General features: G+C 35.6%; 1 protein-coding gene across 2 annotated transcripts; it reads left to right on the top strand.

Moving 5' to 3' along the window:
* Nucleotides 1-1,100: 1,100 nt before the first annotated feature.
* Nucleotides 1,101-10,115, top strand: LOC140951328 (inositol hexakisphosphate kinase 1-like). 2 transcript variants are annotated; one of them, XM_073400587.1, is made up of 7 exons: nt 1,101-1,485; nt 2,943-3,129; nt 5,179-5,267; nt 5,817-5,894; nt 6,232-6,321; nt 7,068-7,243; nt 7,431-10,115. In XM_073400587.1, exons 1-7 carry the CDS (start codon nt 1,293-1,295, stop codon nt 7,992-7,994), a joined length of 1,377 nt encoding a protein of 458 aa, XP_073256688.1. In that variant the 5' UTR covers nt 1,101-1,292; the 3' UTR covers nt 7,995-10,115. The 2 variants fall into 2 exon arrangements, with proteins under 2 accessions (XP_073256688.1, XP_073256689.1); XM_073400588.1 differs by lacking the exon at nt 5,817-5,894.
* The last annotated feature ends 2,345 nt before the right edge of the window (nt 10,116-12,460 follow it).

Here is a 12,460-nt window from a genome sequence, read left to right as displayed (position 1 = left end):
CCCCCCCCGGACCAAATCTTATGTCCCCTGAATGGTGGTGTCCTTGATGTGTCTCAAAGGAGAGGTTTCACTGTATATCGAACGCGGGTTAATTGAATAGCCCACGTTCGATATATTAAAATTCTAACACAACTCCGAGGCTCTACGGTCAAAATTGCAAATCATTGACTCACTTCCGAAAGACTGACTTGAGTACAAAGAAAACCAGACCAAATATAGAAAAATGACCAGAAAGCCTTGGAGTCATGTTAGAATTTCAATACAGTCGAACCTCCATGTGCGACCACCACTCGTAAGTGACCTCCTGACCTCCCATAAGCGACCACCCATCCAAAACACCAAAACTGTAACAGTCACAGCCTTACAGTTAGAACTCTAGTAAACGACCACCTCCTGTAAGCGACCGCGACTACTTTTTGGGCCTGACGGTTAATTATTTTCCATTGTTTTTTACCTCCATTTTCTGATCTCTATTTCTCGCTGTGTTCACTGTGTTTATACTCAAATGAAACACTTTAGTGACAACACGGAACTACACATATCCTAACTTAGACATTGCATCCAATAAATTATCTTCCATAAAGCAGATGTACCTGGACATCTTCTCGGAACAGACCCCCTGTTCCCCCTGCGGTTCGCTTACGGGGGGTTTGACAGCATATCGATCGTGTTTACAGAAAGTTGATCACGTGACCGATTATTGCGTGCCTGACCTTGAACTTAATAGGGTGAATTTTGGAAGAGAAATGGAGAAAATGTCAAAGTCGTTATGTAATAAACCTGAAGATCTGAACGTCTTGTTTCAGCCATTGACACGTCTCTTGCTCCACGCATTCAGTTTTAAGGGCTTGTGACGTCCGATCCCATCAGGCTACTCCTTAGCTTTCAGCTGTTTGATTCCAATTTTCGATCAGCATGCAATAAATATTTCCTTGTTCACAAGGCGCGTTCACTTCTTTATTTTCATGAGGCAAGGTGCCAAGTCATGGCACGTCTTCAGTGTTTTCGCTTCTCAGCGTCATCCAATCAATTAAGCGTGTTTTATTCACGTGATCTTTATTCGGTGACGTCATGGTAAAAAGGGAGGAAAAAAATTGTTGCCAGCGTCGTTGCATAAACGCTCGGGTTTATTGTTGTGAAGTCTAGTGACAGCAGTGAAGAAAATTGAGACACTTAGCATTTCCTCTGGTCTTGTAGTAAACCTTTAACATTTCCCTCTTTATAAAGAAGTAACACTATTGTATAAGTGACACTATTGATCGATTACAAATTTTGTTCCTGAAAACTATTTCATGGCGGTTATGCCCGACCGAGTAGCGAAACGAGATTTCGTTCCTCTAGAACCGTTTGTCCACCAAGTCGGTGGCCATTGCTCCATGATGAGATTTGACGATGTATCTGTTTGCAAGCCCTTAAAGCAAAGGGAACATCGATTTTACGAGGAACAGCCTCCAGAAATGCGACCATTTACTCCTGAATACCGAGGTACGTATAGAATAAAATAACGCTTTCTTCTTCTTGCAAATTTCGTTTCGACGAAAAACCGGCTATTCTCAGCTAATCGACTATCTTTCTCGCCCGGAAAATAAAACTGTCTAAGTTGTATGTCAGGACAGAAGGCTCAAAAGTACCAGAAATGTAAAAATTTCTTGCTTTCGTGCCTAATTAGCTTTTTGGTTGAAATAAAAATGGCTGTCGAGTTATGAGTTTCATCCCAACGTGTCGTAATTCCCTCGATAGTTATGATCCAGATCTAGGGATACTTGTTAACGCAGGAGAATCCTTTCTAGAATACAACGATTCATTCTGCAAAACCAATGTATTTTACAATAGATTTATATGTTAGTGCTTCTAAAATTGTTAAGCCCCTGAGAACCTGCATTTTGCTTTTTGTTATTGGACATACAAATTCTGTGGGTGAGAAATCTTCGTCGAGACTGTCGCCCCCAACTGGGTATGTAAACTTGATACAACCCAAAGCCAGATTCAAATCAAAATCGTCAACAACGCCTTACATAGAGATCGTGTTTACACATGTTCGAGGTGAAAATGACCAAAATCGGTTGTTGTTGTTTCTTAAGTCAAAGAAAGAATTGACCGTTATAAGCGAGCGAACTTGTGATTAGGCCTATCTTTTTTCCACTTGACAATAATGCTAAAAGATCCCTGTAAAAAATCTTCTTGTACACATTGCGCACTTTATTCTTTTACTCTCGTTATTCTTTTTATTAAAGTGTACCCATCGCAGAATGTTGCCGTACATGACATGCTTGACTTGTGAATCAAGTGCAATTTATCATGAATCAGTTTATTTGGTTCAGCTGATTGCCTACAATTTTAAAAAATTATTTGCATAAAGGCTATTGTCATGCAATCTTTGGTTTGTTTTCCCTCTTCCACTGCAGTCTACCAAGAAAGATCATCTGTGTATTGCTAAATCCGAGGAATGTGTTTGTTTGACCCTTTTTATCTGCTATATATCTTCATCTTTCTTTTTGTATTAATGAATGATAAATTATTGGCTTCCTCTACCACTTTTGCATGATGCAAATAACATTTTTGTGGTCATTGTTTTCCACAAAATTTAAAAATTAAATTCTTCTTAAAAATTTAAATGTATTGGAGACTGTTTTTATTATATTGGAACAAAGTAAAATAAATTCTCTGTGTTTCCTAAAGGATAGTCTGACCACGGAGTTACTTATTGTTTTTTGCAAACAATGTTCTGGGTTAGACCCTTTACTGCATTGTGGTGTCAAAGTTATCGGGTGGACAAAATACAGTGTTTTGTATGATATTGTCCATTTGTGCCTCAACTTCATGTATATGCCCCCTGGAATCTTAGGTGGAAAATATCTATTGCTTAAATTATAATAAATAGGCTTATGAAAAATTTCAATTATGTCTTTGTGACAACAAAATGTTGCTGCTACTACAAACAGGAGTGGTTTTTGTAAGTGTTAAAGAGGACAAAGATGGCTATATTTATCTTACTGCACACCCAGACAAGTTGGCTTTAGAGTGCCAAAAAAAGGAGGGCTCAACCAAATTCTGCATCACTAATTCCGACAATGATGGTAGCAGTGGGGAAGATGAGGGAGATTCAACTCCAGAGAAAGGCCTGCACAGGTAAATACATGTAAGATAAAACTTGCAACAGTTTGTAAGGTAGGAAATATAAATTGTTACAATAAATAAACGATTTCTGGCACCCTGATTGTTTGAGAGCTATGTTTGATAAGAGGACAGTCCATGACATGTGTGACATGATGGTGGCACAATTTTTTATTCCAAGAAACTTCAATAGAAATGGATGTCAAAACTGTCAATGTTATTGTAAAAACAAATCGACAACAATTTTCCATGGTCTGTAATCTTATCCACCATAGAAATGATAGCCTGCGTAGCAAGCGTTTCCAATCGAGTTATTACGTGAAAGTTAGAGCGGAAGCAAAAAAAAAGGTTGAAGGGGGAGGGGAGAAGAGGAAACGCTTGCCCTCAAACCCCACGATTCTGGAAAACGCCCCTTGATATTTCACGGTTGGGTTCATTTGTAAATTGACAGCTCGTCAAAATAGAAACATAACAAACAGATTACCCCTGGATTACCAGATTTGTAAAATTACTTTGTTCTCTAATAGAACACGTTGCAGGCGATTGCAAGAACTGTAATAAAAAAGATTTAGATAGATAGTTAGATAGAAAGATAGTTTGTTTATTAAAACTGCATTGCAGCCAAAGGCTGAATTACGCAATTATTTACAAAAACTTTACAATACTTGAAAATTACAAATGAATCCTAGATAATAAGTCAAAATCTGATTTTTAAGATAATATTAAAAATTCTGTATAATACATTCATATTTACAATAAAAGAAAGTTAAAACCATGAGCGATTGCTGCTGAATTTCTTGTTTTTTATCGCGTGGCTTTACCTCGTCTGAAACCTTGTCGATACGTCAAAAATGATTTGTCCGGAACAATTCACTCCGCCGGGTATAAGTTTTGCAGAGCGGCTGCTCTTCAGCCTGTGTCTAAACGTTCTCTACAATAGATGCCGCTAAATTTCCAATAAACAAAAAGAATCTTTTCATTTCAAAAAGCTGACAAATCGCTTGTCCATGGCGGCTTCAGCTAGTGTCAAGTACCGATGTTCTGATTTATGTTGATGTTATCTCCAACAAACAGTCCATTTTTTCCAGTCAGATACGCACGCCGTCATTCTCAATAAATTGGCCTTCCCTAGTCTCCACTGCTTGATCTCCAATTATACTTTGAAGGCTCTGATCTCATAAACCTTCGCACAAACACAATTCCAGTAAATATCAGTCCAAAGCATTTGTAATCTGCGAGCACAAATCAGATGAGACCAGATCTGTGGCGCACGAAAACAAAGCATACCTGGTTTGATTGATGTTTCGAATGCTAAGTAATCAACACTAACCGCACCGCGCCAATCAGAGGCTGTGTTCGTGGGCGAACGCAGTTTTTCAAAATCGTGGGATTTGCAGGCAAGCAGTTCCTTCTTTCCCCTCCCCCTCCCCCGTCATTCATTTTTTTTTTTTTTGCTCTTGCCCCAGCTTTCTAGACGAACCTCGCGAGGAAACGCTTGCTACGCAGGCTATAGAAATGACATCAAGATGTTCAAATCTTTGCATTGAAACCAGTTTCCTGTGGTTCTGGGTTCTACTTGAGTTTTGAAGATTCTGATGTGATTTCCTATGGCTGACAAGTGTACAGACCATGGAAAATTGATGTCAATCAATAACAAATTATTTGTTAAATTGATTCAAAAGTAATGCTTAACTTTTTTTCTTTACATTAAGTGCTTCAAACACTATAGTATTTTCTGCAGACAACATTTCCTCCAAAAACGCCTGCTATTATCTTACCAATTTGTCTCATTATATTCAGAGGATATGCATAATTCACTGTTGTTTTCTTAATTCATAAGTTGACTTCTCAGTCTCTTGATATTAGAACACCATCTCATGTTTGAGTAGCATTAGTTCTCACAGCTACGTGTATCCCTCACAGACTACATTCTGGTTGGAACCAAATTGAGGTATCTTTCACCAAGCACAAGTGGGGTAAACAAACAGTAGTCTTTGAATAAAGGCCTTACAACTTGAGTGTGCACTGTTCTTTCTCCTAAATTTCAGCACATGTGTCTTTCAGGGTCCGCCTTCAAAGTGGAAAACTTGAATTGGTGAATACAAGACCAGATGGATTGTTTGAAGCAGGGGATATGCCAGACCATTCATCAGGTGGGATGTATAGTGATTTAGTTTGATTGCGGTGATATATCAAACACGAGATTCAGTGTTGGTTTCTGATTTCCAGACACCAAACATCAAGCGTAAGAATCAAGTTGCCTGGATATTTGATGAAACACTGTGTCGAGTTTTTGATATACAAATGGATTAAAATTTAATAATTCTTGAAGAAATTCAAAATTCTTTGACATTTAAGAATTCCTTTGTTTTTCTTCTTGAATTATTGCAGTTAATATTTGGGATGTGTAAGATAGTGGCTAACCAGAATCCTTAGTCAAGATTTTGTTAAATTTGATGGAAACTTACACTGTAATAGACGTTCTCTAAAGGATAGCTCAAATGTCTTCGTAAATTAACAGATAAGCGTCTCTTTTTTTAGTAAAAAATTATTGCGTAGTAGAAAAAGTAATAAAAAGTAGAAAATTTAAAGCTTTTCTTGCACACCCCATGTGTTTGGTTTTTAGATGGTTGAGGAGGTGTACTGAAGAGAACTTGTTGGTTATAAGAAATTAGAACAAACCATGTATTTTACTTCTTTAGATACGGTCTCTCATGGTTGGCCTGACAGCAGAAACCCTATTGTACAAGCTGTTATGCCAGTGGGAACTACACTTAATGGTAGTACTGAGTGCTTCCATACTGTATTGCATAATTATTTGCATTAATGACAATGAATAATTAAGAAAATAATTTCTAAGTGGTTGGAAAATAATCTTCACACTATTTTACAATATACATTGTAAACTGTTGTTTTTTTGGAATGGATCATATCATTTTTCTATTTTAGGTGAAATTTGTATTTTGCATAGCTTGTTATATACATTATTTACATGTGGCAACATTTATTTCTCCCTGTCACCTATAAGAATTGATTATTTTCTTTCTTGCTAAGATAGTTCTGGGGTATATGATTGTATACCTTTCATGTGTACTTATCTATTGCTTCTTGTTTTAGGGAGTGCTGGAGTTAACCCTTGGAGTTTACATTGTCACAAAGAACAGTTGAGCAGAATGAGAGAACTGGGATCATCTTCAAAAACACACAGTATCCTTTTCCTTTTAAGCTTTCAATATTGTGATATTTGGCTTATCTACTCCTGACCAAACACTTTGAGTTAAGTAATTAAGTTTAACACAAAGATTTTGAGCTGCCAGGAAATTAATATTTTGAGATGGCAACTGTTGGGTAATCATGTTGATTTCTGTAAATGCAGAGCTAATACACTCTCAAATAAATGCCTCCTATCTAATAAATGCCCCCTCTGCAATGTTAAGTTTGTCTTGGACCCCTCTCTCTGAGAGCCCACCATGACAATTATTCTAAAATACTGGGGAAAAGCATAAAAAAAGATCATTCTATTCACTCAATTTCTTGCCTGATCATGATTAATAAGGGTTTGCACATTGTATCTTTAATGTTCATTCAATGGCAAGTTAGAAAGCATGGATAGACTAATGATGACAACACAATGATGCTGAGCGAGGGTTCTAACATCGTTGCTGAGATTTGAAAGAGAAATGTGGATCTCTAGATGGCCTAGATGGAGCAATTGATAGGCTGGATATTCCGCTGTTTTGAAACTGTCTTGTTATTTTCGGCAAAAGCATGTTACTCTTTTGAGCTTGTTAAATAGGTATAAACACCTCTCTCTATTTAAATGCTTCCTATCTATTAAACCCCACCTCTTGGACCTTTAAAATTAAATAAATGCCCCCAGCATCTATTAGATCATTTGTGGGTATTTGTGCTGTACCAGTATTGTGTTCTATCTTGACCTTAACTGTGATTAGCATTCATTGTGTTGGAGAATGTTGCACATAGATTTTCAACTCCCTGTATTTTGGATTTGAAAATGGGAACACGACATCATGGAGATGATGCACCAAGTGACAAAAGAGAGAGACAGATAGCTAAAGCAGAGCAGTCGACTTCTAAGACTCTTGGAATTAGAGCTGGTGGAATGCAGGTATTATGCTGTGTACCCTTTGTGATATGTTTTCTCAGGAGGCACTCTGAGTCAGGAAAGTCTGTTAACGTGAGATTCCTTCAGTAGTTTTAACAACATTTGGTTCTAACAGAAGTTAATTATTTTATCTGAAAGTTATATCTTCTGCTCTGTCATGTTTCTGACTTTCATTGGGTTGTGTTTCTAGGTGTATAACAGTGGTTCAGGCAGGTTTATGTGTCGGAACAAATACTATGGCTTGAAATTATGTGAAGAAGGTTTTAGAGAAGAACTTGTGACTTTTCTGCACAATGGAGAACAGTTTAGAATGGAGTTAATAGAACCTCTACTCTATAAACTCCGAAAATTGTACAAAGTTATCGAGAAGCAAAATTCATACAGATTCTACTCAAGTTCTCTACTCCTCATGTACGAAGGAGACATGCAAAGGAAATGCAGTTGTAATACAGAAAAAGAACAAGACACCAATAGACAAAAGGAGAATTTTAACAGAAGTTGCAGCTCCTGTAGTTTAAACAAGAATGGCAAATTTAACAGCCATCATTCTTGCAAAGTGGATGTGCGAATGATTGATTTTGCTCACACAACATATGGTGTTTTTGTTGGGGATCCTGTGCGCAATGGGCCTGATTCAGGATATTTGTTTGGATTAAAGAACTTGATTAGGCTTCTAGAAGAAATCAGAGACAAATATCAAGGCTCCACAGAGGTAAAGACCCAAGAAAGTGGTATCATATCTGATAAAAGCTAAGACAATTAATATTCTGAGTTAGTGCTTGTTGCTGTAGGTAGAGTGCAATGGACACCTTTATCCTTATTTGACTGTATTAAAAAAATTATCCAGAAGAATGTGTGCTCTTAATACACTTATATATGAAGATGTTTTAAAGGGACTAGAGTCAGCAATTGCTTTTGCGATTCTTGCCAACGACAATATTAATATTACAATTAATAAGCCAGTTTTGGTCAGTTGTTTAGTTCTTCAATTATCAGTGTGGGAAGCTTAGTAAAGCTTTTTAAGTTGTTACAGCTGTTTGCTAATGATAGAAAGTCAAACACAGTGAACTGAAACCACACCAAAAAATAACAAATTAGGGTAAAGAAAGAAATAAAATGTGTATAATGAAGGGTACAAAATTAATAATAACATTTTCTTTTTTAACAGCATCTCAGGTGCTGATTGAGTTGAATTGAATTTTGTTTATAACACACTGAGGATTTCTTTTGTTATCATTCTCATTATTGTTTTCATTAAGTCATCATCATCATTATCACTGTCTTTAATGTTAACTTTTCAAGTTCTTTGTGACTTCAGTGCAACATCTATATTTTAATATTCCCGTTTTATTGTTTTATTTTCTTCATTTTCTTGGTGGTGAAGACATCACTAATAGCCACATATTCGATACAAAATAAATCTTCCTTATAATATGTTTGATACCAACAAATACCATACTTTAAAGTTGTTTATAAAATATTGCCCTCAAATAAAGGGAAATGAACAAAAAAAAAAGAAAAAAAAAATGGAACTGAACTTAGGTACTCAAGCTAAGTAGATCACAGGCATTCTGCTCTAATAATTTTTTAACATATGATCCAAATAGAACATAACAGAATTTAAAAAACAAAACAAAACAAAACAACTGTTAGGAGGCAGCCAGGTGGCTATTTATAAGCATGACCAATGATTTCATCCTGAGACTTGAAGGAAACAAATTCAGCTGGTGGTCAGAGCTGGACTCAGGCCACCGGATGGTGAGTCTAACATGCTAACAGATCACTTGGCCATACCTCCTGCAAGCATTGTCTCTACGATATGGGTCACCCAGAAACCTGGAGATTCTCATTATAAATTTATCAGAGCTTAGCTCTGCAGTTGACAACATTTTCCTTGGAACTTGGTATTTATAAAATTAATGTACAAGTTACTTCAACATGAGCTTTTAGGTGCACCTAATATTTCACAAGTTGAGAGCATGCACAGTATTTCCTAACAGACAGAATTAAGTGACTAATGTCTTAGTAACAAAATCATAAATGTAAATTTATTAAGTCATTAGCAGCTTATTAATGAGTTGAATTCTCATTTTGGGTAAAATTCTATTATCATACATGAAAAAGGATTATGATCATAAATTTGTTTGATGTATTTTTTTTGTTGGTGGAGAGTACATATTTATTACTGAGACTTAAAGTAATTGCTTAAAACTTATTACATAATTAGAGACGCTGGGAGAATTTGATTGGAAACAGTAATTCCATGTTTTTGAAGCCTTGGTACTTAAATTATAAAGAGAATGCACTGTACAGGCTGTAAATTTTACCTCTGGATTAGAGACAGGAATAAGGAATGGAATTAACATTGCATTAATAATATTATTATTATTATTATTCAAGCCTTTTTTCCTGCTGCAGTCAGAATGGTATTAATTACTTGTAGTTACATTGTAATTGTTGGGATACTTTTGATCATTTAATTGCATATAGGTAACTGTCTCCTGTAACAAGATGGGTACCTACTTTTTGGGTTTGACAGTCATTTAACTATAACTTAACTCCTCTTAAGACAGACATTTAAGATGGATAGATAGACCTGTTCTAACTGTGGCCATCATATAGTGAGTTGACTGTTATTGTTAATTTAGTATTTAAATTCATCATTTGTATTTTAATACATATGGAAAAGTTACAATCAGTATAATAATAATTACGATTCAGTTGAATAATGATCAGAGCAATGTATGTAGCAGTCTTTCAACTTATTTCATTTCATTTCATGTAAAGAGAACAAATATTTTAACATTTTTGCACTTGTTAAAGAAGAATTGTATTTATGTATATAGTTCGAAAATTAAAAAATAATTATGTTTAACATTTTCCAAATTTTTGGTGGTATTTTGGAAGAAGGAAGACGCTACTATTGTTCCCACTGAAAAAGTTTTGTCTTTGTTATTTTTCCGGCATGTCAAAGTTTTTATTTCCTTAATGCCAGTCTCATACAATCATAATGCAAAACCAATCAAACTAAAGGTTTGATCGGTTTTGGTAGCCCTCATACCCTTGTTATGGTTGGGTGACTTGCGGGCAAGAAAACAATTCAAAGCATCATTTAAAGTTAAAACAAAATTTCTTTTTGTTTTTTGCTTTGTTGCATAAATTTTTTCAATCCCACTTGAGAAGAAAGACTAATAGCCGGAATTTAGCATTTCAAATTCGTTGAAATTCGCCTCTGTAATTTTCACTGTTCGTTATACGTCAGTTTTCATATATTTAAGTACTTCTTTCAGGGCTTCGGGGCTGATAGTATAAAACAAAACAAAATGTCTGAATTAATCGTCCCCGAATCTAATGCCGGTTCATTCGCTCTAATTCCCTCACCTTTGAAGCCAAGTATTAATATTTATAATTTGAAACTGACTTTATATTCATACCGGCAGTTTTGTCAATCGATCGTGAAAGAAAACATAAGCCGGATACAAGGAGGACACATTCTAAGCAACTGAGTCGCAAAAATAGAGTTAAACAGATTGGATTGTAAGATAAAAGAAATCCACCGAAAATCATTGCATAATAACTGAATTTCTAAAGTAGGCATTTCCTTGTTTAATTTGTTTAAAGATCAACTTGCGGAAAGAAAATGACAGGACAATAATAGCAAAAGGGACAACTGTTTTTAAGAAAGGACAAATCAAGCATACATTATTTTACAGAGACTGTTAATAAATATCTTAAAAAGCTTTGTACATGACGTTTCCCATTACATAGATTACACTAGATTAGTAAAAAGAAAAATCGTCGTGTGTTACCTACGTGCCTACCGACACTTTCTAAAAAATACTGCACATCCTAATTCGCTTAAAATGTACAATGAAAAACGGGTTACACTTACAATCGAGATTTTCAAACGCATATGGATAACATATGGCAATTAACTGTCCAAATAAACACTATTTAAGGCCAGCTTCGAGCCAGCTGCCTATTTGGATAAGTTTTTGTATAATACAAATTGTTTAATTGTGTTTCTTAGAAGTAAATTTCTCAATATCCCGAGTTTTAAGTAAGCTATCAAAAGGGGAATTGTTACATAAAAAGGACGCAAGTGATAGAACATCATCTTTCATGAACTTTGGAGAACGACTTATGTGTGATCCCTTTTCAGCTTTTTTCACTAACCAAACTGAAAAAAACTAAGATGGCAATTTACACTTCTTGAAGGTTAGTTGATATAATGCAAGACATGTTTATCTCTGGGACAAATTGTGGGATTTCCGCCCCCAAAAAAGGTTAAACCGAAAGACAGCAGTACGCATTGGTGAAATCTTGCAACTGGGTAGAATTCAGTGTAGCAAATAAAGTAGTGACGTTTTGTCATTCTCAGCACCAATACAGTAAGAATATCACTTCGTTCATTGCTTTTGTTCTCGCTTCGATGTTGGACCTGCATAAAAAACTAACCTGCCTTAAAAGTCCTTAAAAACCATTTCTGAAAACAGAAGATAAAACGCAAAAGGAAATTTCGCATGTCAAGGGTAAATGACAATTATATTTTGGTATACATTATCAACATCATGATTCGAATGGTCCGCTTTATCTCATAATTTTTCATTGAAACCACAAGGTACATCAGGGTAAGGAAGATCAATTTGATTTCTTTTTTCCCGGTAATTCTCTGACTTGATTCATTCTAAGTAGAATTCTGCTCAGAAAAAGCTGGGTGGGATAATTTCTTCTTCCCTTTGTTCATGCACTTCTTCTTTAAATAATAAAAAAATCAACTTTATCACTTATCAGCCCTCGTGAAAGCAGGAGCTTAGCGAGGTTTATAAATTGGTTGGCGTAATTCGCGTCTTTGGCTTATTAGTTTGCTTAATAGCCATTACGTTTTGACGCTCCACCAGATCTAAAATTTTGAAAAAAAAAATTATTTTCGAAACTGCAGATCAGTGCGTTACTATAGCCTGGGCGACAGTCCCGCCAGTTCAAGTCTGTGCAAAAAGTATTTAAGTATTTTTAATTATTTAAGTTCTTTAGATATATTAAAAGTATTTGTTGTTTTTATCCCTCCTTTTCTGTGTTTTCTCCTTAATTTATTTTTAACTGTTGGCAATTTCCCCCACGCTTCTGCTATAAACGTTTTTCTAGTACTGATCGCAAATAACCTAGCTTGCCTAAGAAATCCTAAGTAGCTCCGAAGTTAGCGCGTCTGGTGTTGTAGGG

Source organism: Porites lutea, chromosome 10 (genome assembly GCF_958299795.1).
Source record: "Porites lutea chromosome 10, jaPorLute2.1, whole genome shotgun sequence".
In the NCBI taxonomy this organism is placed as follows: domain Eukaryota; kingdom Metazoa; phylum Cnidaria; class Anthozoa; order Scleractinia; family Poritidae; genus Porites; species Porites lutea.
The sequence above is the reverse complement of the archived record's forward strand: the minus strand, read 5'-3'. Positions and strand labels throughout refer to the sequence as shown.